The 27,057-nt window shown below is 44.7% G+C and overlaps 2 protein-coding genes across 8 annotated transcripts in view; both read left to right on the forward strand.

Moving 5' to 3' along the window:
- Bcl7b (BAF chromatin remodeling complex subunit BCL7B) overlaps positions 1-24,109 on the forward strand; it is a 29,696-nt gene extending 5,587 nt beyond the window's left edge. Inside the window, exons 3-7 of one of the 3 annotated variants that reach the window (XR_003301555.2) lie at positions 13,253-13,349; positions 15,296-15,466; positions 16,596-16,675; positions 23,269-23,416; positions 23,877-24,109. Coding sequence is in view for 2 of the 3 variants with exons in the window: in XM_026396897.2 (XP_026252682.1) it covers positions 13,253-13,349; positions 15,296-15,466; positions 16,596-16,675; positions 16,932-17,024 (441 nt within the window). In the remaining variant the exon portion in view is untranslated. Of the gene's footprint in view, positions 1-13,252; positions 13,350-15,295; positions 15,467-16,595; positions 16,676-16,931; positions 17,908-23,268; positions 23,417-23,876 lie in introns of those variants that run through there. The other 2 variants (XM_026396897.2, XM_026396898.2) reach the window with 2 other exon arrangements.
- A 1,490-nt stretch (positions 24,110-25,599) lies between these two features.
- Positions 25,600-27,057, forward strand: part of Baz1b (bromodomain adjacent to zinc finger domain 1B) — a 79,684-nt gene continuing 78,226 nt past the window's right edge. For all 5 annotated transcript variants that reach the window (XM_026396823.2, XM_026396822.2, XM_026396825.2 and 2 more), the window contains exon 1: positions 25,600-26,979. In XM_026396823.2, coding sequence (XP_026252608.2) covers positions 26,873-26,979 — 107 coding nt within the window. In that variant the 5' untranslated portion in view covers positions 25,600-26,872. The remainder of the gene's footprint in view (positions 26,980-27,057) is intronic.

A 27,057-nucleotide genomic window follows, 5' to 3' on the forward strand; every position in this document is an offset into this window, starting at 1 on the left:
AATACAAGAAAGGGCCTGAGGATATGGCTCAGTAGTTAAGCGTTCCTACGTTCAATCCCTGGTACCAAAATAAATAAATATGTAATAAAAATAATAAGTAATAAAAAGGACTGGGAGTGTTGCTCAACAATAAAGTGCTCCTTGGTTTAGTTCCAAAAAGGAAAAAAAAGGAGTGGGGATGTAGTTCAGTGGTTCTGTCCCCAGTATTACCAAAAACAAAAGAAAACACTGCCAACTCTTTTTAGCACCATCCTTCCTACCCTCTAGAGGAAATCAGTCTCCTGCTTTGGCTTTTCTTTGCACTTCTCTAGTCATTTACAAATGTTTTTTCCTTTTTTGGGCAGGGGTGCAGGGGCGAGTTAGTACTGAGAGTTGAACCCAGAGATGCTCTACCTCTGAGCTGTGTCTATCCATTTCTTTTATTCTTTTGATACCTGGGATTGAACCCAGGGGCACTCTACCACTGAGTCACATCCCCAGCCCTATTTTGTATTTTATTTAGAGATAGAGTCTCACTGAGTTGCTTAGTAGCTCACTTTTGCTGAGGCTGGCTTTAAACTCAGGATCCTCTTATCTCAGCCTCCCCAACTGCTGGGATTACAGGCCTGTGCCACTGTACCTAGCTTTTTTTTTTTTTTTAAGTTGTTATATATATATTTAAGTTGTTGATAGATCTTTATTTTATTTATATATGGTACTGAGAATTGAATCCAGTGCCTCACACATGCCAGGCAAGTGCGCTATGCTCAGCCCCAGCCCTAGCCCCCACCTAGCTTTATTTTTTTAAGGGTAGGCTCATCTCTAACTTGCTTCTGTCTTGGCCTCCTGAGTATCTGGGACTGTGGGCATGTGCTGCACCTAGTGGAAGTGTTCAATTTAAATATGGACAAAATAATCGATCTTTGTAATTGATACTTTTAAATTAAGTCTTAACAAATCTTTGCTACCACTGAGGCTACAGAGATATTCTTCCTTATAATCTTCTGTAAGTTAATTGTTTTGTTCCCATTTATGACACATCCAGAACTGATGTTTATGCTTGTGTGAAGGAGAGGCTCCATAGAGGCTTGATATCACTTTTCCATGTGGATACACTTTTCCCCATTTAATAGGAGGAGGTGCTGTTTCCCTCATCCCCCATCCCCAGGCATATTTAGAATGTGGCCAAGCCCTCTGCTCAATTCTGAAAGTCCTGTAGAGTGAAGCATTAACCGCCCTCTGAGATGCCAGCAGTGCCCTCTGAGGACTGTTGGTTGGGTTTTCAGGTGTACTAGTGTGCTGGTGTTGGTGTGTTTTAAAATCTGTTAGATAATTTAGTTATTTTGCCTTTTTTACTCTATATCCGTCTTTTCATTTTTTCCCCACAATACACTCTCTCGCTTCTAAAATCTTTTAACAATTAGTTTTTGTTAGTAATTTCTTTGGTTTGTTTTCTGTTTTATTAGTTTTTGTCATTGTTGTTATTTTCTTTTTTGTTTTATTGGGTTTACTCTTCTGTTCTTTTTCTTGCCTATTTTATTGAGTATATAACTCCTTTTAAGTAGCTTTTTTTGTTGTTCTGGTTTGGTTTGGTTTTTTTTTTTTTTTTTTTTTACACTTCACCCCAGCCCTTTTTTATTTTGAGACAGGATCTCACTAAGTTGCTAGGGCAGGCCTCAAACTTGTGGTCATCTGCCTCAGTAGCTGGGATTATGGGTATGTGCCCCTGTGCTCAGCTTCATTGCTTTAAAAGAAGAAAATACCGCTGGGGTTGTGACTGAGTGGTAGAGCACTTGCCTAGCACTTGTGAAGCTCTGGGTTTGAGCCTCAGTACCACGTAAAAATAAATACCATTGAGTCTATCTACAACTAAAAAAATATTTAATAAAAAAAATATACATTCAGATTGAGATGTTGTAATTTCTTAGCTATGTGTAATGAAATTGAAATAAAAAGTTCCAATAATATCAAATATTATGAAAAACTTAGGAATGAATTTGAAAAAAGGATCCTACAGCCAGCCCTGTGCAGCAAAGAGTACAAAACCTTGCTGAGAGAAGTTAATGGAGATGTGGGTCTTTACTGTGTTCATAGGTCAGATCCTCCATGTTCTTAAAATGTCAGTCTTTCCCCCAAGTGATTTAACTTAACCAAGTCTAAATTCTTCGTCTTTTGAAGCTTATAAGAAATCTGGTTGTAAAATTTGTGTTTAACTACAAAGGATTTTCAATAGCCAAAATAACTTAAACAGCAAATTTGGCAAGGTCATACAACCTAACTCTAAGACTTAATACAAAGCTACAGGGCTGGGGATGTGGCTCAAGCGGTAGCGCGCTCGCCTGACATGCGTGCGGCCCGGGTTCGATCCTCAGCACCACATACCAACAAAGATGTTGTGTCCGCCGAAAACTAAAAAATTAATATTAAAAATTCTTTCTCTCTCTCTCTCTCTCTCTCTCTCTCTCTCTCTCTCTTTTTTTTTTTTTTTTTAGTTCTCGGCGGACACAACATCTTTGTTGGTATGTGGTGCTGAGGATCGAACCCGGGCCGCACGCATGCCAGGCGAGCGCGCTACCGCTTGAGCCACATCCCCAGCCCCCATCTCACTCTCTCTTAAAAAACAAAACAAAACAAAAAAAAAAACAAAGCTACGGTAATAGGGTGGTGTGGTATTGGCAAAAAGGTAGATGCGGGTCTATAGAATTTTAAGAGTCTAGAAATAGACTCTAGAAATTATATTGTACCTGATCACTTTATTTTTGAAAAAAAAGGAAGTTCAGTGTGGGAGGCATAATTTTTCAACATGTTGTCTGGTGCAGTTGGATATGTTTTTAAAATATTGCCTTTCCTCATACCATATATCAGAATTAACTCATGATGGATCCTAGGCCTAAATGTAAAAGCTAAAAATGGAGGACTCCTAGAAGAAAAGAGGAAATCATCTTAACTGCCATTGCATTTGATAGAGATTTCTTACATGACACAAAAAGTATGAACTATAAATGGTCAATCCATTGTACTTCATCAAAACTAAGCCATTTTGCTTTTTAAAAGTTAAAAAACAAAAACATGGGCTGGGATCATGGCTCAGTAGAGCACTTGACTTATACAGTGGGTTCAGCTTTAAGCACCACATATAAATAAATGAATAAAATAAAGGTCCATTAAGAAATTTAAAAAAAATTGAAAAAAACCCCTAAACATTCCACTTCTTTATTTGTCTCCCACAAAATTTGACGGATATGCATATCAAAATGGCATTGACAGGGGGCTGGGGATGTGGCTCAAGCGGTAGCGCGCTCGCCTGGCATGCGTGCGACCCGGGTTCGATCCTCAGTACCACATACCAACAAAGATGTTGTGTCCGCCGAGAACTAAAAAATAAATATTAAAAATTCTCTCTCTCTCTCCTCTCTCACTCTCTCTTTAAAAAAAAAATGGCATTGACAGGGTCATTCAGTGGTTTTTCCTAAGTCCCGTTTTATTGTTAGAGACAGATCTTGCTGGATTGTCCAGCTTCATTTCTCTCTTGCTGTGTTACATCTTTCAAGAGTTTTGTCAAGCTGACCAAAGTGACGCACACCTGCAATCTCAGGAACCCTGGTGGGAGGCTGAGGCAGGAGGATTGCAATTCAAGGTTACTGTCAGCAATTTAGTAAGACCATATCTCAAAGGATAAAAATGTGCTGGGGATATAGCTCACTGATGAAGTGCCCCTGGGTTTAATCCCCAGTACCAAAAAAGAAAGAAAAGAGTAGTAGGGTCTCACTAAAATTCTGAGGCTGATCTGGAACTTGCCATCCACCTGCCTCTTCCTCTGGAGTCACTGGAATTACAGGTATGTGCCACCGCACCTATTTCTTAACCTCTCTCTCTCCTGTTTCATCTCTTGTCTTTTCCTAACACATTCTGAGTTTCTGTGGAGCCAGTTTTCACTCATTAGGCTTTTCTCTAGTTGTATCTATTTCTTTCTTTTTTCCTTTTTTTAGTTGTAGTTGGATACAACACCTTTATTTTATTTACTTATTTTTATGTGATGCTGAGGTTCGAACGCAGGGCCTTGCGTGGGCTAGGTAAGTGCTCTACTGCTCAGCTCCAGCTCCAGCCCCAGTTGTATCTATTTCTGCTTACACTCACTTTATTTTTGACAATTACATTCTTTTTTTCTTTTTCCAATTTATTTTATTTTTTATTTTTTGCAGGGGGATGGTACCAGGGATTGGATTCCGGGGCACTCAACCACTGAGCCACATCCCCAGCCCTATTTTGTATTTTATTTAGAGACAGGGTCTCACTGAGTTGCTTAGCGCCCTGCTGTTGTTGAGACTGGCTTTGAACTCAGGATCCTCCTGTGTCAGCCTCCCTAGCCTCTGGGATTACAGAAGTGCTGACAATTACACTCTTTACTGCCAGATTTCCTGTTTGCTGTGTCACCTGTACCTTCCCCAGAGGATTTACTGTTTAACTTGGTCCTTCTGCCCCATTAGTCTGCTTAGGCTCTAGGCTGTGATTTGTTCTTTTGTGGCTTCATGGTCCTCCAGTTCCTGGAGTTTTTTGGGGGGCTAGTACTGGTTATTGAACTCAGGGGCACTTGACCACTGAGCCATGTGCCTAGCCCTTTTTTATATTTTATTAGAGACAGGGTCTCACTGAGTTGCTTGGGGCCTCTCTAAATTGCTGAGGCTGGCTTTCAACTCTCTATTCTCCTGCCTCAGCCTCCTGAGCCGCTGGGATTACAGGTGTGGGCCACCAGGCCCCACCATGCCTAGAATTTTTGCTGTGCACTTACTTTTTGTTGCCCTGGGACTCTCTCTGCTGCTCTAAGGAGTAAAATGTGATTGTGGAAGGATGGAAATCTAGGCCTAGTTCCCCTCCTCTAAGTGAACATAGGGGAGGGGCTTGCCTCAGGCCAGCCTTCCCCCTTACCCTCTGCCTTCTTCTGCCCAGGATCCTCCAGTATCAGTCCTAGGTGCTCTTCCAGGAAGGTCCAAGGCCACACCCAGCCTTGATTGCAATGACATTCTTACCCCAAGGGCAGTGATGCAGGTGGGGGCCAACTCCCCCTTGTTCCTCTCACAGACTCTGCCACCTGGTCCCTCTTGGCAGCCCAGCTCAGATGGTCCACCCCTTGGTGAGTGCAGAGCTAAGCATCACAGCCAGCAGGAGAGAGAGGAGAGGCTGATCTCTTGTGACAAGGCAAGGAACGAGATGTGCATAATTCCCAAAGCTGAGCAAACAAAGCATGGAGTTTTTACTGTAGGAAATCCTTGTTGTCAGTTGTTGCAGGCCGTGGGGGTGGGGCTCGTTCTTGAGCATGTGCACTTGGACATTGTGCTTCTCTGTACATCTCATGTTCAAAAAATGGTAGATGGGAATTTCTTTGGGTAGATAATATAGGCTTATAATAAGCAGAGTTTACTCTAGGTCACCCAAAAGGGGGTGATTGCAGTTTGAGCTGGTTCCATTGTAAATTTCTCTAGAGAGCCTTAAGTGAAACAAAAACAACTTTAGATGTGCCAAAATAGTCATTTAAAGGGACCGCAGCTTCTTCCTGAAGGCTTAGGTGGTTGTGCCTGACAGTACATTCTCACAGTGCTTATGCTGGTTGTTAAGCTGGGCTCTGGGGTTCAGCAGCTGGTCTTCTCTCCTGTGGTCCATGGTGGTGTGCCATCTCCTGGCATTGACCTATATTAGACTAGGGAAAATAGGAAGGATGATGATCATGTTGGTCAAGGAAAAAAATGTAAAGGAGACCAAGCAATGGGCCTCTACTGAAGGAGAATCAGTTGGTATAAACTCCTAGAGGTCAAGTTAGCTGCATATATTTATGTTTATAAGCTTTCATATTTGCAAGATATTTATCCCTTTGATCCATAAGTTTTTTTAAAGTATTTTTTATTATTAGTTGTTCAAAACTTTACATAGCTCTTGACATATCATATTTCATACATTTGATTCAAGTGGGTTATGAACCACCATTTTTACCCCGTGTACAGATTGCCGAATCACATCGGTTACACATCCACGTTTTTACATACTGCCATACTAGTGTCTGTTGTATTCTGTTGCCTTTCCTATACTATCCCCCTCCCCTCCCCTCCCATCTTCTCTTTCTACCCCATCTACTGTAATTCATTTCTTTTTTTTTTTTTTTAAAGAGAGTGAGAGAGGAGAGAGAGAGAGAATTTTTAATATTTATTTTTAGTTCTCGGTGGACACAACATCCTTGTTGGTATGTGGTGCTGAGGATCGAACCCCGGCCGCACGCATGCCAGGCGAGCGCGCTACCGCTTAAGCCACATCCCCAGCCCCGTGTAATTCATTTCTTTCTCTTGTTTTTTTCCCTTTCCCCTCACTTCCTCTTATATGTAATTTTGTATAACAATGAGGGTCTCCTTCTATTTCCATGCAATTTCCCTTCTCTCTCCCTTTCCCTCCCACCTCTCATCCCTGTTTAATGTTAATCATCTTCTCATGCTCTTCCTCCCTGCTCTGTTTTTAGTTGCTCTCCTTATATCAAAGAAGACATTTGGCATTTGTTTTTTAGGAATTGGCTAGCTTCACTTAGCATAATCTGCTCTAATGCCATCCATTTCCCCGAAAATGCCATGATTTTGTCATTTTTTAGTGCTGAGTAATACTCCATTGTGTATAAATGCCACATTATTTTTTTTTATCCACTCATCTATTGAAGGGCATCTAGATTGGTTCCACAGTCTAGCTATTGTGAATTGTGCTGCTATGAACATCGATGTAGCCGTATCCCTATAGTACGCTCTTTTAAGGTCTTTAGGGAATAGTCCGAGAAGGGGAATAGCTGGGTCAAATGGTGGTTCCATTCCCAGCTTTCCAAGGAATCTCCAAACTGCTTTCCAAATTGGCTGCACCAATTTGCAGTCCCACCAGCAATTTAAAAGTGTACCCTTTTCCCCACATCCTCGCCAGCACTTGTTGTTGTTTGACTTCATAGTGGCTACCAATCTTACTAGAGTGAGATGGAATCTTAGGGTGGTTTGGATTTGCATTTCTCTGACTGCTAGAGATGGTGAGCATTTTTTCATGTACTTGTTGATTGTATGTCCTCCTCTGAGAAGTGTCTGTTCAGGTCCTTGGCCCATTTATTGATTGGATTATTTGTTTTCTTATTGTTTAATTTTTTGAGTTCTTTGTATACTCTGGATATTAGGGCTCTATCTGAAGTGTGAGGAGTAAAAATTTGTTCCCAGGATGTAGGCTCCCTATTTACCTCTCTTATTGTTTCTCTTGCTGAGAAAAAACTTTTTAGTTTGAGTAAGTCCCATTTGTTGATTCTTGTTTTTAACTCTTGTGCTATGTGTGTCCTATTAAGGAATTTGGAGCCCGACCCCACATTATGTAGATTGGAGCCAACTTTTTCTTCTATCAGATGCAGAGTCTCTGTTTTGATATCAAGCTCCTTAATCCATTTTGAGTTAACTTTTGTGCATGGCGAGAGAAAGGGATTCAGATTCATTTTGTTGCATATGGATTTCCAGTTTTCCTAGCACCATTTGTTGAAGATACTATCCTTCCTCCATTGCATGCTTTTGCCCCTTTGTCAAATATAAGATAGTTGTAATTTTGTGGATTGGTCTCTGTGTCCTCTATTCTGTACCATTGGTCTACCCGTCTGTTTTTGTACCAGTACCATGCTGTTTTTGTTACTATTGCTCTGTAGTATAGTTTGAAGTCTGGTATCACTATACCGCCTGATTCACTCTTCCTGCTTAGAATTGCTTTTGCTATTCTGGGTCTTTTATTTTTCCATATGAATTTCATGATTGCTTTATCTATTTCTACAAGAAATGCCATTGGGATTTTGATTGGCATTGCATTAAACCTATAGAGAACTTTTGGTAATATCGCCATTTTGATGATGTTAGTTCTGCCTATCCATGAACAGGGTATATTTTTCCATCTTCTAAGATCTTCTATTTCTCTCTTTAGGGTTCTGTAGTTTTCATTGTATAAATCTTTCACCTCTTTTGTTAGGTTGATTCCCAAGTATTTTATTTTTTTTGAGGATATTGTGAATGGGGTGGTTGTCCTCATTTCCATTTCAGAAGATTTGTCGCTGATATACAGGAATGCCTTTGATTCGTGCGTGTTGATTATATCCTGCCACTTTGCTGAATTCATTTATTAGCTCTAGTAGTTTCTTTGTAGACCCTTTTAGGGGGTCTGCTAGGTACAGAATCATGTCATCCGCAAATAGTGATAATTTAAGTTCTTCTTTTCCTATTTTTATGCCTTTAATTTCTTTTGTCGGTCTAATTGCTCTGGCCAGTGTTTCAAGAACTATGTTGAACAGAAGTGGTGAGAGAGGGCATCCCTGTCTTGTTCCAGATTTTAGAGGGAATGCTTTCAATTTTTCTCCGTTCAGAATGATGCTAGCCTGAGGCTTTGCATAGATAGCTTTTACAATATTGAGGTATGTTCCTATTATCCCTAGTTTTTCTAGTGTTTTGAACATAAAGGGATGCTGAACTTTGTCGAATGCTTTTTCTGCATCTATCAAGATGATCATATGATTCTTATCTTTAAGTCTATTTATGTGGTGAAAAACATTTATTGATTTTCGTATATTGAACCAGCCTTGCATCCCAGGGATGAATCCTACTTGATCATGATGCATGATCTTTTTTTTTTTTTTTTTTTTTAAAGAGAGAGTGAGAGAGGAGAGAGAGAGAGAATTAGAGAGAGAGAATTTTTTTTTAATTTTTAATATTTATTTTTTAGTTCTCGGTGGACACAGCATCTTTGTTGGTATGTGGTGCTGAGGATCGAACCCGGGCCGCACGCATGCCAGACAAGCGGGCTATCGCCTGAGCCACATTCCCAGCCCCATGATGCATGATCTTTTTGATATGTTTCTGTATCTGATTTGCCAGAATTTTATTGAGGATTTTTGCATCTATGTTCATTAGAGATATTGGTCTGTAGTTTTCTTTCTTTGAAGTATCTTTGTCTGGTTTAGGAATCAGGGTGATGTTGGCCTCATAGAATGAATTTTGAAGTTCTCCCTCTTTTTCTATTTCCTGAGATAGCTTGAAAAGTATTGGTATTAGTTCTTTTTTTTTAATTTTAATATTTATTTTTTAGTTTTTGGCGGACACAACATCTTTCTTTGTTGTTTTTTTTTTTTTTTTTTAAAGAGAGAGTGAGAGAGGGGAGAGAGAGAGAGAGAGAGAATTTTTTTTTTAATATTTATTTTCTAGTTCTCGGTGGACACAACATCTTTGTTGGTATATGGTGCTGAGGATCGAACCCGGGCCGCACGCATGCCAGGCGAGCGCGCTACCGCTTGAGCCACATCCATCCCCAACATCTTTCTTTGTATGTGGTGCTGAGGATCGAACCCAAGCTGCACGCATGCCAGGCGAGCGTGCTACCGCTTGAGCCACATCCCCAGCCTGGTATTAGTTCTTCTTTAAAGGTTTTGTAAAACTCTGCTGTATACCCATCTGGTCCTGGTTTTTCTTAGTTGGTAGTCTTTTGATGGCTTCTTCTATTTCCTCAATTGATATTGGTCTGTTTAGGTTGGGTATATCTTCCTGACTCAATCTGGGCAGATCATATGTCTTAAGAAATTTATCGATGCCTTCACTATCTTCTATTTTATTGGAGTATAAGGATTCAGAATAATTCAGAAAATAATTCTGTATTTCTGTAGTGTCTGTTGTGATATTGCCTTTTTCATCCCATATGCTAGTAATTTGAGTTCTCTCTCTTCATCTCTTCGTTAGCATGGCTAAGGATCTTCCAATCTTATTTATTTTTTTCAAAGAACAAACTTTTAGTTTTGTCAATTTTTTCAATTGTTTCTTTTGTTTAAATTTCATTGATTTCAGCTCTGATTTTAATTATTTCTTGCCTTCTACTTTTGCTGTTGTTCTGCTCTTCTTCTTCTAGGGTTTTGAGATGAAGAGTGAGATCATTTATTTGTTGTTTTTTTCTTTTTTTTTAAGGAATGAACTCTAAGCAATGAATTTTCCTCTTAGAACTGCTTTCATTGTGTCCCATAGATTCCAATATGTTGTGTCTGTGTTTTCATTTATCTCTAAGAATTTTTAAATTTCCTCCTTGATGTCTTCTCTAACCCATTGATCATTCAGTAACATACTGTTCATTCTCCAAGTGATGCAGAATTTTTCCTTCCTTCTTTTATCATTGATTTCTAGTTTCATTCCATTATGATCAGATAGGATGCATGGTATTATCTCCACTCCTTTATAATTAATAAGAGTTGCCCTGTGACATAATATATGGTCTAATTTTGAGAAAAAGGATCCATGTGCTGCTGAGAAAAAAGTGTAACTGCTTGATGTTGGGTGGTATATTCTATATATGTCAATTAAGTCTAGGTTATTAATTGTATTATTGAGTTCTATAGTTTCTTTTTTCAACTTTTGTTTGGAAGATCTGTCCAGAGGTGAGAGAGATGTGTTGAAGTCTCCCATAATTATTGTATTGTGGTCTATTTGACTCTTGAACTTGAGAAGAGTTTGTTTGATGAACATAGCTGCACCATTGTTTGGGGCATATATATTTACGATTGTTATGTCTTGTTGGTATATGGTTCCCTTGAGCAGTATGTAGTGTCCTTCTTTATCCCTTTTGATTAACTTTGGCTTGAAGTCTATTTTATTTGATATGAGTATGGACACTCCTGCTTGCTTCCGAGGTCCATATGAGTGATATGATTTTTCCCAACCTTTCACCTTCAGTCTATTTATTTATTTTTCAGTTTTCAGCAGACCCAACATCTTTGTTTGTATGTGGTGCTGAGGATCGAAACCGGGCTGCACGCATGCCAGGCGAGTGCACTACCGCTTGAGCCACATCCCCAGCCTTGATCCATAAATTTTATCTCTAGGAACTTATCTTTGGGAGCTAATCATGAAGTGTTCGTGGTCATTTTTTTCTTTTTGTGGTACTGGGAATTGAACCCAGGAAGACTCTACCACTGCTGAGCTATATCTCCAGATATATCCCCACCTTTTTTTTTTTTTTTTTTAATCTTTGAGATAGGATCTCAAGTTGCTGAGGCTGGCCTTGAAACTGTAGTCCTGCCTCAGCCTCCCAATTAGCTGGGATTACAGGTGTGCAACACCGTACCCAGCTTCACAGTTACTTCTATAGCATTGCAAGTTGCATTATTTATAACATTTAAAAATCTCCAGCAAACTAAAGATCATATTGTAGAAAACTCAGTAAGTTATTCTGCACTGAATCTTGTAAAGCCTTACAATTGTTAAGAACATATTATAAAAGGTTATTTAGTGACCTAGGGAAATGTATCGTGAGTGGGGGAAGATAAGCCTGTTCTAATTCTATACTATGCTCCTTTTTCATACAAACGTACGGGTTGTCTCTAATCATGGAGGTGATTTTTCTCTATTTTCATGATTTAACGGAGTGAATACATAATGTATGTGAACACAAAATCATTAAAATAAAGATAAACGAAAGAACAAAAAAAACTATGGTAAAGCCAAATGTTGCTGTGGGTGCTAGTGTACCAATATGTCCCCACATGCTCCTGTTTTATTTTTTGTTTGTTTATTTTATGGTGCTGGGGATTGAACCCAGGGCCTCCGAGCTAGATAAGGGTTCTACACTCCAAGCCTGCCTCATCCTTTTAGAAGGTGGAGCGATAAAATGTGGGATACACACCTGTAATCCCATTGATTTGGGAGGCTTGAGAGTCAGGAGGGTCACAATTCAAAGCCAGCTTGGGCAATTTAGTGAGACCCTGTCTCAAAATCAGATAAAAAGTGCTGGGTTTATAACTCATTTATAGTGTACTTGCCAAGTATGCGTGAGGCCCTGGGTTTAATCCCCAGCACCAAAGATAAAAATATAAATGAAAAATTTGATTTAAAAAATGTAAAACCAAGGCTGGGGTTGTGGCTCAGAGGTAGAGCATGTGTGAGGCCCTGGGTTCGGTCCTCAGCACCACATAAAAATAAAATAAATATTGTGTCTACCTATAACTAAAAAATCAATATTTAAATTAAAAAAATGTAAAACCAGCTGGGTGCACACCTGTAAACCCAGCAACTCTGGAGGCTGAGGCAGAAGGATTGCAAGTATGAGACCAGCCTCAACTACTTTGTGAGATTTTGCCTCAAAATAAAATAAAAAGGACTGGGATGTAGCTCAGTGGTAAAGTACCCCCGGATTCAATCTTCAGTACTCTTCCAGCCTCCAAAAAGGTGTGAACTGGTAAACTTGAGACTTACCCAGACTTAAGCTTTGGGCTTTTAGAATGCTTTCACTTGCAGGGGCTGGGGTTGTGGCTCAGTGGTAGAGCACTTGCCCAACACATGAGGGGCACTTGGTTTGATCCTCAGCACCACATAAAAATAAAAATGAAGATATTGTATCCAGCTATAAGTAAAACAAAGTATTAAAAAAAAAAAAGAATGCTTTCACTTGCAAATGCTTAGATTGATTAGTTTGTTCACCCTCGGCTTTTTCTCCTGTGCTAGCACTTACCTAGCCTGCTTGAAGGAAATATAAAGGCAGGCTGGGGTGATCATGTTGAATAGACGAGGATGATCAGTTAGCAACAGAGCCAGCAGGGACCCCTGTCCTGTGCTGCCTGTGTTGCATATATAGTGACCCCTCTTGTGCTTCCAGAGGTCCATTCTCCTCTTACCTTTTTTCCTTCTGTGCTACTAAAACAGGAATCTATTCAAAGGACTGTTTTGTGTTTCTCACCCATCACACCAGGAGGGGTTGGGTGAAGCAGCTTTTTTGTTTTTTAGTACTGGAGATTGGGCCCAGAGGTGCTTTACCACTGAGCCACATCTCCAGCTCTTTTGTATTCTTTATTTAGAGACAGGGCCTTGCTAAGTTGCTGAGGCTGGCTTTGAACTCGCCATCCTCCTGCCTCAGCCTCCTGAGTTGCTGGGATTACAGGTGTGTGTCACCACACTGGGCTGGGTGCAACATCTTGATCAGGGCAGGAGAAGAGAACCACAGGGAGCTCCAGGAGAGGAAGAAGTGACTGCCTCTCATTTTGGTTCAGCTTACTCATGCTAGAAGTCTCGCCTCACAGATGGAGATGCTGAGGCTCGAGGAGAGGCCTTGCCCTGGCTTCTGTTATCCCAGCCTCCTTGGTTCTCGCCCACCCGGTTATTTCTCTTCAGTCCTAATCCTGACCTCTGGGGACTCCCAGATAGCACCTTTGTCCTCTCCACAGGTCTCTGGTTTAGCTCCTTCATATTTTTCTTTTTTTCTTTTGTAGAAAGAAAAGTCAAAGTCGAACAGTTCAACAGCTCGGGAACCTAATGGTTTTCCCTCTGATGCCTCAGCCAACTCCTCTCTCCTCCTTGAGTTCCAAGGTGAGTTGCCTCTGTGTGTCTTCTTTGCAGGAAATAGAGAACCGAGGTGAACTCACAGGAGTAAGAGGAGGAGCTCTGAGAAGAGCAGTGCTGGGTTTGCCTCTGTCTTCCTTGAGATCACACCTAGTCCTGCAGGGCAGAGATGGGCAGCTGGCACATGAGAGCCAAGGTTAGGGGTCTTAAGCTACACGACTAGTAGCTGACAGACTCCCGTCAGGGCCTGTTTTTCTGGGTCAGTGTATTTTATTTTATTTTTTAAAGAACTAGAATTTTCTTTTTTTTTTCTTTTCTTTTTTTTTTTTACTTTTTGGGAGCTACATCCCTAGCCCCAGGGCATGTGTTTTACTGTGGTGCCTTAGCATAGATCACCAAAGCCAGCCCTGCCCCGGCTGACCTGCAGCCATGTCCTCACCTTCTCATCCCTTGACACCTATGGGGCAGTCATTGTTGACAGAACCCTTACACTTTCTCATCTTTTTTCCTTCTATCAGCCTGTGATCTAAACCAGACAGTTGTTATCATCCCTATTTAAGGAAACTGATGCTTAGAGAAGAGAGCCTGTTGACTCTCATGGGGACAGAGCTTCAGTCTTTTTATGATAAACACCACTTCTGTTTTAGCGTGAGACATAGCGGTCTCTATAGGTATGAAGACGAGGGTGGGCTTAGGACTTTGCCTTCAAAACTAGACCTGGCACCAGCCTGGCCTGCAGTTTCCCCTCCCACCCTCCCTCACCTGACCAAAGTCAGAGTAAACAAGGAGGAGAATGCAGGCAAGGGGCCTCCAGCTCTGGGTGGAGTTCAGTAACTGTAAAGCCTTGGGAGACAGGGGTTCCATTCCTTGGTCTGGCCATCTCTGTGGGCTGCAGGGTGCACAGGGACCAACAGCAGCATCGAAAGAGGGTGGGGATTTCCCCTGAGGGAGCCGGGGAACCAGGGAGAGGAAGGCACGGCACACACAGCACCTGGCACAGTGCCATGAGGGGAACCGCTCTTCGGTCAGCAGTAGCTAGGTGGAGCCAAGGGTGAGAGTGGAGGAAGAACAGGCATCAAGGCCAGAGAGCAGAAAGGACTTTGGAGGTTGGGATAGGACTGTCTTCCATCTGGCCTAAGAAGCAGTGGAGCGTGAAATCATTCTTTAGGCAGCTGGGACCCATCCAAGGGTTTGGAAAGATCACGTAGACAGTAGTATGAATGTATAAGACCAATGGCAGGACAGGTAGGTGGCTGTCACAGAAAGCCATGCCAGAGGTATTGAGCCCTGAAAAGAGCAGCGGAAAAGGAAGGGGCAAGCACAGGTGACCTCTGAGAGGAGATGACATCTGGTTTGGTGACTGGCTGCAGGAGGGGCGGGGAGGGGAGCTGTGGACACCTAGGGTTTTAAATTAGATGGTGGTTCACAGTGTTCAGACAAAGCTCCCCGGTAGTGGCTCCTCATTCCTGGGGCAACCAGGTAGCTGAAGGGCCTGAGTGACCACCTCCAGATGCCACCCAAGAGTGCCAGACAAGATCGTATCATTTTCTGTGTAGTGTGAAAAATTGGGAAGCACTGACCACTGGTGCAGCTCTGTCCTCTGTTCTTTGTCAGTGAGAAAACGCCAGGTCCAAGTTGTAAGTGGTATCAGTAAGGAAGCCAGCCATTAAATGAGCATAACTTGACCTTCCCAAAGTGTAAATCCTTCTTGAAGTTAAAGATTTTTGCTGCATCTGATGCTTATGATAATAGGTTATGAAACAGAAAACACGTTAATCAACTTAGACGGCAGATAATTTGCTGTGCATAGAAACCCACATGGGTCCACCTTTTCAGGGGGTGTCTTTAGCAGTGCTCATTGTACCCATGGTGTCCGTGGCTGCTCATGGAGATGCCAGGTCCTAAGCTCTGAACTGAGCTCCTCTTGAGGAAAATACCCACCCCAGTTGTTGCCCTTGCTGATTGACTTTCAGATGAAAACAGCAACCAGAGTTCTGTGTCTGACGTCTGTCAGCTCAAGGTGGACAGCAGCACTAGCTCGAGCCCAAGTCCCCAGCAGAGTGAGTCCCTAAGTCCAGCACATACCTCCGACTTCCGCACTGATGACTCCCAGCCCCCTACTCTGGGCCAGGAGATCCTCGAGGGTGAGTTGGGGTGACCCTCGAGGGTGAGTTGGGGTGACCCAGGATGAGCATCAGGAGGGTCTTTACCTCTGGACTTGACATTTCTCTTCTTTGGATTAGAGGTTAAAGAAACCCAGTGCAGGGTGCACACCTGTAATCCAGCCACTCAAGAGATTGAGGCAGGAGGATTGAAAATTTCAATGCCTGGTACTGTTGGGAGAAAAAAAAAAAAATAGGGCTGGGGATGTGGCTCAGTGGTTGAGTGCCCCTGAGTTCAATCCCTGGTACAAAAAAAAAAAAAAAAAAAGAGTGTGAACCTCAGAGCCTGGCAGCATCCAGCTATTTGGTAACCACTCAGGATATTTTGAGGAATGACTGTATTTTATCCCTTCACAAACTGAAGAGAATAGGAAGTACAGTTGCATGCTGGGCTCTGTGTAATGGGCTTTTGGCATTTGATTCCTGGCATGATCCTCTCAAAAATCTTACAAGATAGAAGCTACTGTCTCCATTTCAGTTGAGGAAGGTGGAGACTTAGAAAGGTTAAATCTGTGTCCAGGAGCACAGAGGTAGTAACTGGAGGACCTGGATGTAGGTTTAGGTCCTTCCAATGTCAGAGTTCCTGCTCTTTGCCCTGTGTCCTGCTAACAAGATGCAAGCACCTGTGCATGTCTTTGGCCCCCATCAGCTTCTGCTATTCTGTGACCCCTTAACATCAGGCCTCAGAATGGAGTTTCTCCCTCTGTGGAAAGTGCCAAGTGCAGCTAAGACTCAACTGTACTTCCTCCTGCCTTGTACCTTCTGTCTAACCCCAAGGCAGCCCTCATAGGACCAGGAGGCTGAGTTAGGATTGCGACGTTGCAGCTGGCGAGTGGCAGGATGAGCTACTGTGTGGGTTGCAGGTGTCCAAGGAGGGACTAGGCTCCCCAGCCAGCACTGGTGGTGGCCCTCTGTGACATAGCCATACTTTACTACCCTCAGTGGCTGCCCCCTCCGCCTAGACCTGGCCCACTGAGACCTTGCACATTTGCTTCCTGGTTGGTGTTCTTCCCCCCTCTCTACCTATATCATAGAAAATCCCCTGCCAGCTTGAGGCTGAGATGCCCCCTTGAGCTCTGCTGCCCTCGGGCTGACCTTGCTGTTCTTTCAGAGCCCTCCCTGCCTGCCTCCGAAGTTGCTGATGAACCTCCCACCCTCACGAAGGAAGAGCCGGTCCCACTAGAGACACAGGTGAGGTGTCCCTTTGGCTTTTCATATTTCTAAGGGAAAAAATAAAGACAGCCGGCCAGCGGCTGGGTTGCTAGCTTGGCACATGCTATGGAAGGGCCAAAGGCAGCCAGGGAGCTGGTGTCTCCAATAGTAAGGCAGGGCAAGAGGCGAGTCATCTGCCAGGAGGTCAAGGTGAGTGTTGGGGTTGTAATGCAGGTTTATGGGCAGGTTTGATGAGAGGGATGGCCCTGTCACTTGGTATTCTTGCTGCTCCTAGATTGCAGAGGAAGAGGAAGATTCAGGTGCCCCGCCCCTGAAACGCTTCTGTGTGGACCAACCCCCAGTGCCGCAGACAGCATCCGAAAGCTAGCACTGTCCCAGAGCCCTCGCCTCCTGGCCCCTGCCTCTATTTATTGCATTCTGGTTCTGGCCATGCCGTGTTGCTGGGGTAAGGGCAAGCACCGGGGTCCAGAGTCTGCACTTGGGAGCCTTCTGGGCTGGACTTGGGGTTGGAGCATCATCTTCCCGTCCCTGGCACCTATGTCTGTTTGCTCTGAGAAGAGGAGCACTCATGTCGTTTTGCACCCCAAGTAAGCTGGAGCATCAGCCATCCCAAGGTTCATCTGTCACCTCCAGGAAGCATTCTCTGCTCCAGAACCTCTGGACTGAGCTGCTGCGCTTCTTTGAAGAGAAAGAGATGTGAAGGCACCCTCTGGAGAGGAGAGTGCCTAAGGTTACTTGAACTTGAATGGAGACTGTAGATTCATGGACTTTCCCACAGGGCTAGGGCCCTGTAGGCTGCTGTTGGAGAAGGACTGGGTAGAGACACAGGAGGGCAGGAAGGAGGGGCAGAAAGTCCATGTACATTTCCTGCCTCTCCTGGGCTCTCTAGCTGCTGACAGTCCTGTGCCCCTCTGGAACCGCCCTCTTCCCCCAACACACACACACACACACACACACACACACGCGCGCGCGCGCGCGCGTGCACCAACGCACACATGCACACAGCTTTCTCTGTACCTGTCCATTTCGTTCCAGCTTCCCCTGCCTCCTGCCACACTTTACCTAGCAGGGATCTGAGGTCTGACAGCAGTACCCACCCCCACAGTACTTCAGCTCACACTTTCTAGGAAGTCCCCTTTTCTTTGAAATCTGCATGTTTAATTGAACTTTGTGATTTTATTTTTTGTTTCAAAAAAGTTTAAGAAAATGAAAATGGGCAACAGCAAGTGAAGACATATTTTAGCACTGAATAGAATATTTTTAAAATTAAACTATTTGAAATACATCTTGTTTGAATCTGTGCTCGTTCTTGTAGGTTGTGGGGGTAGGGCTGGTAGCATGGCAGCCAGGTGCTGGGCTAGCCCTGTTGGTGTCTTGCTTCCAGGGTGCACTTTCTGAGAGAATCGTCAGAGTTGGCATGGAGTGGGAATTGTACCATTTTCCCTGTGCACAGGGAATACAACTAGTGGGTGTGTTTTCCACAGCCACATGTACGTAGGAGGGATTTGTGAATTTGTTATTTTACATTTTTAATTGTAAGATAGCTATGCACAGTGGTGCACACCCGTAATCCCAGTGATTTGGGAGGCTAAGGAGGAAGATCATAGGTTCAAAGCCAGCCTCGACAACTCAGCAAGGCCCTAAGTTACTTAGTGAGACCCTGTCTCCAAAAAAAGGACTGGGGATGTGGCTCAGTGGTTAAGCATCCCTGGGTTCAATCATCCCTGGTACCAAAAAGAATTCTGGTAAAATACACAAAGAGGCACACACATGCGCAAGAGGGAGGGACACAAAGAGAAGTAAACTGGGATTTCATCTGGAGCATTTTGCCTCTGAGCCACATTGCCAGCTCTTTTATTTTGAGACAGGGTCTTGCTGAATTACCAGGGCTGGCCTTTAACTTGCTATCCTGCCTCAGCCTCCCAGGTAGCTGGGATCATAGGCATGTGCCACCACACCCAGTGACATGTACTCTGTGTCCCGCATGAGCGAGCTGTGCTCAACGCTGGGCTCCATTGTCTCCAGCCCACTTTCAGCTCTCCCAGCGCGTGCAATCCAGCGGTGCTAACTATATCCTTGATGCTGTGCGGCCACCATCACTGTCCAGCCCAGAAGTTTGTCGTTACCCCAGGGACCAATAATAAGCACTCCATTTTTCCCTCCCTCCAGCCCTGGGCAACCACAAATCTGCCCTTGGACCATGAGTTCTTTCTTGTTCTGATTCCAAAGGAAAACCAGAGAGTCATGGTTGGAAAGAATTCTACATTCTCCATGTTCCAAGAATTTGAGTATTGTCTGAAGCAGTTCCTCTCATTTCTCATAGGGGCTCCAGGTATCATGATGAAATCTGAGTTCTACTGCCTATTATCTTTAAAAGTTTTTTTTATTATTATTTATTTATTTAAACTTTGGGTTTTCATTTCCCAGAAGAAAAGAGGCATAGTAGAAGAAAGAGAGGTTTGATCCTATGGGAATCAAGACAGAGACTAAGTCCTCCTGTCTTTTTCTTAAAGATTATTTAGAGCCCTCCACTGTGGGACAGATGGATGGATGGATGTGTCCTATTGCAGGTTTGAAAGCCGTTCAGGAGAAAAATGTTCAGTTTTCAACCCCATCACATATCATGTTGTGCCACCATCATTTGGAGAAGGAAGGAGAGCCTAGAGTCCTGGGGATGTGGCTGTGATCCCAGCAACACAGGAGGCTGAGGCAGGAGACACCCTGTCTCAAAACATGAAGAGGGCTGGGGATGTGACTCAGTGGTCAGGCACCCCTGGGCTCAATCCCCACTACAAAGAAAAAGGAGAGGGACAAGGTTGTATAAATGCATTGTCAGTCCTCACCACATAGTCCCCCACCATAAGTGATGATGAGGAGGAGAAAAGAGAACCTACAAAGCAAAAAGCAAGGGGAGGGAGGGGGAGAGAAAGAGAGAGTGAGAGCTCTTCTAAAAATGTTAACACTATTAGGTTGTCAAAGGAGTGTCAGATCCTGAAACTCTTGTATGTGGTACCTGAAATAAGGTGGTGTGTGTGTGTGTGTGTGTGTGTGTGTGTGTATTAGGGATGAACCCAGGGCTGTACGCATGTTTGACAAGCACTCTGCCACTGAGCTCTGTCTTCAGCCCAAGATGGCCATCATGTGTTTAAACAAAGGAAAGTATTGAGAATAAGAGACTAAAAAATGACCAGGCAGGGCTGGGGATGTGGCTCAACTGGTAGCGCACTCGCCTGGAGTGCGTGCGGCCCAGGTTCGATCCTCTGCACCACATACCAACAAAGATGTTGTGTCCGCCGAGAACTAAAAAATAAAATATTTAAAAAAAAAAAAATGACCAGGCAGATTTGAGAAGGAACCTACACAATTTCTTTTTTGTATGGGGAATGGGTACTGAGGATTGAACTCAAGGGCACTTGACCACTGAGCTACATCTCCAGCCTTATTTTGTATTTTTTATTTAGAGACAGGGTCTCACTGAGTTGCTTAGCGCCTCACAGTTGCTCAGGCGGGCTTTGAACTTGTGATCCTCCTGCTTCAGCCTCCTGGGATTACATGTGTGTGCCTGGCCAAGGAACCCATACAGTTTCTATAAATGAAAAACAGTTATGGAAATAAAATGTCAGACAAGGATAAGCAGGAGTGAAAAATAGCAAGGGGAGTTAGCAGCTGACATTCATGGAGACTGCATATCCTGATGCTAGAGCTGGGAAAGCAGGAAGTCAGGAATTCCATCCATCAGGGGCCAGTCCCTCTGTGTGGGACCAGTCCCTCTGTGTGGGACCTCAAGAGACACAGCATTCTAGATTCCAAAGTTGAGAGAGCCTACAAAGGAACATATAGGACGATGGAAAAGATACCATGGAAACCCTTCTCTTTCACTGACTTCCACTTTTATCATTGAAATTCAGGCTAGTGGCCTCCACCACCATCTTGAAGTTGATAAGAATTGGGAAGATGGGCTGGGGATGTGGCTCCAGCGGTAGCACGCTTGCCTGGCATGCGTGCGGCCCGGGTTCGATCCTCAGCACCACATACAAACAAAGATGTTGTGTCCACCAAAAACTAAAGAAAATAAATAAATATTTAAAAAAAAAAAGAATTGGGAAGATGAAAAGAAAGAAGACAAAGTCAAGGGCTGAGCCACTAGTTCTTCATGAACAACGTGTCAGTTCCCTCTGGGCAGTGGTAGGCCCTGTCCTTAATGCACATTTCAATGACCTGAGCCTGCCTCACAGTGCACTGAATGTGGGGAGCAGTGAAGATGGACAGCAACTGAAGGCTGGAAAGGGCATAGGCACATGTTCAGTGGGACAGAGCTTTTCAGAGGTGATGAGTCCACAAAGGTCCCTTCCTGGTTAGTGAGGCAAAGACTGTCATAAGGAGGCCTCACACCATTCTGCCTGTGCTACCAAGGACACAGCCCTCCTTTCTGGTCAGTGCAGCACCCAGTGGCCACCGTGGAAGCAGAGAGCAGCCCTGAGCCATTGAAAATCAAAGCTGCCCACCTCCATTTCGGCTTCCCTAGCCTCCACAGCTGTGAGGAAATACATGCTGTCCTTTATAAATCAGTCTCCAGTATTTGCGTCTGGCACTGTGGGTTGTGCCCAGAGGGCTCAACCCACAGTCCTTTTTATTTCAAGACAGGGTCTCAGTAAGTTCCCCAGTGCCGTCTCCTGTGCCCTTTGAACATTTCCTCATGATTCGAGCAATTCCTTACTTTTGGGTACAGGATGTTAAAACACTCACTTTGGACATTCATTTTCCCAGGGAGCTCTGCATCCTTTCAGCAGGGAATATTTAGCAACCTAAATAAACCTAGACTTTGCTAATGAAGAAAAAATAAAAAATAAATTAAAAAAAGGAAGTAGACTAAGGACAGATTTTGGAGCTCTGTGCAGATCAGGCCAGGATTGGGTTTCACTCCATTGGCCTTAGGGAGCCAACCATTGGGAGTGGTGGGATACTGTGGAGAGGGAGGAGACGAGAACTGGAGAACAACTGGAAGGATATTCACATGGTGTGTTTGTCTTTTTTTTTTTTTTTTTTTTTTTTAGTACCAGAGATTGAACTCAGGGGCACTCAACCACTGAGCCCCATCCCTAGCCCTATTTTGTATTTTTTTTAGAGACAGGGTCTCACTGAGTTGCTTAGCACCTCACTTTTGCTGAGGCTGGCTTTGACTTGCACTCCTCCTGCCTCAGCCTCTGGAGCCAGTGAGATTACAGGTGTGTGCCACCGCGCCCAGTTGTGTCTGTACTTGTTGAGAGGAGTCATATAGTCCTGTCAGTCTGAGGATAGAGCAGTGATAGTATGCAAGTGAAAAAGGTGAAATAAAGTGAGAAAGATGGACGCAATACAGGAAACACAAAATAAGAAAATGTAATCAGTCCATGATATGAATCATCTGTGAATCGCACATAATCACAAGTTTATATACTGCCCATTAGTTTAACTGATCATAATATAATTTTGGGGATATGTCTGTATACATGTGTGGTGTTGGGGAGAATATAACAGATGGCAAAGACCAAAATAACAAATTTATTCATGAAGCAGGAAGGCCTCCATCCTACAAAATAGAATGAAAGCTCACATTGGGCAAGAGCAGCCAGCCATGGGTGGCTCAGTGACTTGGGAGGCTGAGACAGGAGGATCAAAAGTCTGAGGACAGCCTCAGCTATTTAGCAAGACCCTGTCTTAAAAAATAAAAAGGGACGGGGATATAGTTCAGTGGCAAAGCACCCTGGATCCGATGCCTAGTACCAACAGAAAAAAGAAAGAGTCTCCATTGGGCAAAAGCAGAATACTGATTTTATAAAATAGGTACAAGAAAACGATTATAGGGGGAAAAAAAAAGCTGATTGATTAACATTAGGTTACTTCTTTGTGAGGGTTAAAGCACAAGGGACTCCCTTTTTACTTTGACTCAGGTGGATTGAAATATGATGTTTCTAGGAAAAACTGGTCAAATTGGGACTTATCTGTTTTAAAATTTGGAATGAGGTGACTCCATTCTGGCTTGGTCTGATCCGTTGTAGTCTGGTGAAGAAATTCAGTGTAAAACAACAGCCTCCCACAATTTTTGTTTAACAGAGGACAAAGTCTTCATCTTCCATGGAAAAAATTCAACAATATTTGAAACTGGAAACTGGGCTGGGCATGTATATAGCCCAGTCATAGGCTACGTGCTTGGCTCTGGGCCCACTCCCCAGTGCTGCGAAACAAGTGCATAAAATAGCAAAATATTTGTTATTTAGAAATGTAGAGGTAAGGTTGGGCATGGTGGCCCACACTTGTAATTCCAGCCATTTGGGAGGCTAAGGTAGAAGGATCACAAGTTCGAGGCCAGCCTCAGCAATTTAGTGAGACCCTATCTTAAAAAATAAGAAGGGCTGGGGATGTAGCTCAGTAGTAAAGTGCCCCTGGGTTCAATCCTCAGTACAAAACAAAACAAAACAAAACAAAAAGGAGGTAAATACCAGAGGAAACAGCTTAATGAGTTAAAAATGGAAGTCTGGTGGAGCAGACAGCAGGCAGGGGAGGTTGCTTCTGGGCTGCATCATGTAAAACTATTTGATATGTTTTTGAACTATGTTTATATTTCTTTTTAGAACTATGTATATTTTACCGACTAAGACATCATTTTAATGCAACTTAGAACATATGAAAGCAGAACATATGACATCAGAGTTGGCATGGTGGCTCACACCTGTAATCCCAGCCACCTGAGAGACTGAGCAGGAGGATCCAAAATTCAAGGTCAGTTTGGGCAACTTACGAGACCCTATTATTGCAAAATAATGATTTAAAAAGGGATAGGGATGTAATCGATTGTAGAGCACCACTGGCTTCAATCCCCAGTATCATAAAAAAATAGAGCAGTTGTTACAGTAATGACAAAAGAATGTAGGAGGGACCCTATCAGGATGGTAGGAAGGGGAAATAGTTCAAGAATTTAAGCAGGTGCATTTGATATTCCCTGGTTGACCTGTGGCAGCAGAACTCAAGAGAGAGATGGAAGTAATCAGTAGAAATAAGTCTGAGTCTCAGCCTCCACCTCTGAGGTCTGCAGCCACAGTTCAACCAGGGGCAATCAGTAGAAATAAAACCCACCAAACTTCCATGGGTTTTCTCCCCCATTATTTGAATGAACTAATAGGGCAGAGACTCAAATGGGTTCTGCTCAGCAAGTCTCACCCTCTACTACCATTTTCCTCAGAGCTTCCAGATGTGTTCTAGATGGCTGTCCAGCGCCTGGAGCTCATCCCTGACTTCCGCGTATGTAGAACCCTGCCTCTCCAGCACTGGAGTGGACTGCGGTCCATAGCAGTTCCAAGTGCTAAAATGATTTTGATGCCTGGATGCCCAGTTCTTGTGTGTCATAGATTTTTTTGTTCTTGCTGTGAGACAAGTACTCTACTACTGAGTCACACCTCTAGCCTAGATGTGTTTTTGAAATATAAAAAAATGTCCATCATTTGTTTCTTAATGTTTGTGGAGTCTTTACTCTGTCTGCTTGAAGTCTGCTGTTGGGTATCTGTTCCTGCTGAGGTCTGTCCTGTTATGGAGCTCCACTAATCTTGTTCCACTTAAGCCCTTAGTATCACTGCCACCCAACTGCAATTCCATTCTAAGTGGTCACTCCAGTTCAACCAACACAGTGGCCAGGATGACTGCTTCCTCTGCCACTCTTATTGGATACTTTTCTTTCCTTGGTAATGGGGATTTGTGAGAAATGACAGTCCAGTGCTCCATTTTCAGAATACAGCCGTAATTGGACCCAATTGTAGCCATTTTAATTATAGCCCTTCACTTTGATCCCCCCAATTTTAAAATTAGCTAATCAGGTTTATTGTACTCAAGCTCCTCCAAACAGGGCAAAGGGCAATAATAAAAGTGGTTGGCCTGCCTACCCCTGCTGGCTCACTAGCCAGGTTTCTGCAGACACCCTTCTAGCAGGAGCAAACCCCTTACCCATCCACTTCTGAGCATGTTTGGTTGCTTGCAGTATTTCTAACAGGATTGAACCCAGGGGTGCTTAACCACTGAACCACATCCCCAGCCCTTTTTTTAAGACAGGGTCTCTTAAGGCTTCAAGTTACTGAGGCTGATGTTGAACTTATGATCCTTCTGCCTCAACTTTCCCAGTTGTGGGGATCATAGGCCTGCGCCATGCCTCGACCACCTGACCCAGTCTGATGTACAGAAGTTTTCATGGTCTTCAGCCTGCTGTTCTCTTGGCCTAGAATGTTTGGCCCTCATTTCTCTGTCTAGAGAACTTTTTTCTCTTTTCACAATTCCATGCCATATCCTCTGAGAAGACTTCTCCCACTCATCTTCAAAGAAATGGCTAAGCGGCTGGGGTTATAACTCAGTGTTAGAGCACTTGGGATCACCTGGGTTTGATTCTCAGCACCACATATAAATAAAGGTCCATTGATCACTGAAAAAAGAAAAAAGACATGGCTCCTGAAGGAAAATGGGCTCCCTTGATCAGAGGAGTCTTCATCAGTGATCAGATGGCCTCTGACCAAGAATTTGCTGGGAAGATTTTACTTTTCTTTCTTGCAATTCTGGGGATCAAATCAAGCATGTCAGGCAAGTGCTCTACCAACTGAGCTACCGCCTACCCCCACCCCCAGGTTTTCGCTGTTACTGTCCTTTAATTAAATTTACTTATATGCCGTGCTGAGAATGGAACCCAGTGCATCACACATGCTAGTCGAGGGCTCTAGTACTGAGCCACATCCCTAGCCCCCAGATTCTCTTGAAGTGAGAAGAAAAGGAGACAAGGATATGGCAATGGCAGGCCACATTCAGGGACCTAGCAACTTAGCCCTGTTGAACAACAGGCTGAGAAGTGTACCCTGGGGCCACTGAAAAATCTTTGAACTAAGAAAGGCCATTTAATAAGGAGAGGATTTAATCAGCGCGTTTCTGGTTGTTCTGTCCAGATTCTGGACTCTGTGGGTGCCGGCTGCAGCCGCTCAGGCTCCGCGCCCTCCGGCAGTCGGCCGCTTTCTCGCTGCGCACTTAACACAGAACTCTTGATTTTTTGCGTCTGTTATATTTTTAGGGCAGTCTCTCCTCTTGTTCTCCCCCCCCCCCCCCCGAGCATCCAGCACGGCGCCAGGAACATCCTCGGGTGATGGTGAACACATCTGATGGATGAATGCACGTATTCTGAGATGTCCTTTAACTTCTCATTCCGAAGACCCTCCTATGTTACCCTTTCCAACAAGCCTCGCCTAGGAACAAGCTTCGGTATCTCAACCACACTCTCGTCCACAAGTTAACTTTGGGGTGAGCAAGGCTGGGGCTCAAGCCGTGCTTGGGCACCACGTCTACTTGGGAAAGGTCTCTGGAGCGATTCCCGCCAACACCTCCTCGAAGCCCAACCCCACCCAAGCATTCCCGGGCGTGGCCCAGAGCGGCGCCTTTAAGAAGGGGGCGGAGCACAAGTGGAAAGACAAAGCCCCTGGCCGCGAGCTCCCCCCTCCCCCCTCCGGCGCACCACACGGACAGTGGTGCCCGGATGTCGATGTCGCCGTCGGTGACAGATGGCGCAATGTCTGTATGTGTGTAGGAGCTTCACTGGCCTGACTTCCTTTAGTTCGCAGCCTTTCGGTTCCCGCAGTCCCCCACATTTAACTCCGCCGCTGGTGGCCCGTGAGCCTGTCACCAGCGCTTACATAACGTGACCTTTCACCTCTTCAGACTGCCCTCTAGTGCGCTGCAACCCAACTACGCAGCAGGGGCAGCGGGGCGGGACCCAGACGCAGAGCGGCAGCTGCTCCGAGCCAATAGGCAGTGAGCGCTGACCAGCTGTCCGCCTATTGGAGCATTCGCTATCGGCGCCACAGGGGAGCAAGTTAGTGTGTGCGCTGGCCCGGCGGGGGGAGGAGGGGAATCTCCCGCCATTTTTCAATAATTTCCTCCGGTGCCGCTGAGGAGGAGTCGTGACTGCCGGCAGTGTGGATCCGTGGCGAAGGTTGGCCGGGGTGGGCTGCCGAGACGCGCAGCGCTGCGCGTAGGAGCTCTGCGCCCTTGCGTGGCGCCCCATGGCGGTCGCGCGACCGCGCCGGCAGTGAGGGAGCGGGAGTTCGCGCCGCCCTCTCACCCCTCCCCTCCCCCACCGCCGGGAGCCAGCGCTCGCGCGGGGCCGCGGGGCCTAGTGCTGCGCCGCGGGCCGGGAGGACCGCCGCCGCCGCCGCGATGGCGCCGCTGCTGGGCCGCAAGCCCTTCCCGCTGGCGAAGCCGCTTCCCGGGGAGGAGCCGCTCTTCACCATCGCGCACACGCAGGAGGCCTTCCGCACCCGAGAGTATCCTTTTCCAGCCGGCGCCGCGGGCCGGGCGGGCGCGGGGCGGTCGGGGGGCTCGGCACCGCGCGGGGGGCAGCT

This window comes from Urocitellus parryii, chromosome 9 (assembly GCF_045843805.1).
Source record: "Urocitellus parryii isolate mUroPar1 chromosome 9, mUroPar1.hap1, whole genome shotgun sequence".
NCBI lineage: Eukaryota > Metazoa > Chordata > Mammalia > Rodentia > Sciuridae > Urocitellus > Urocitellus parryii.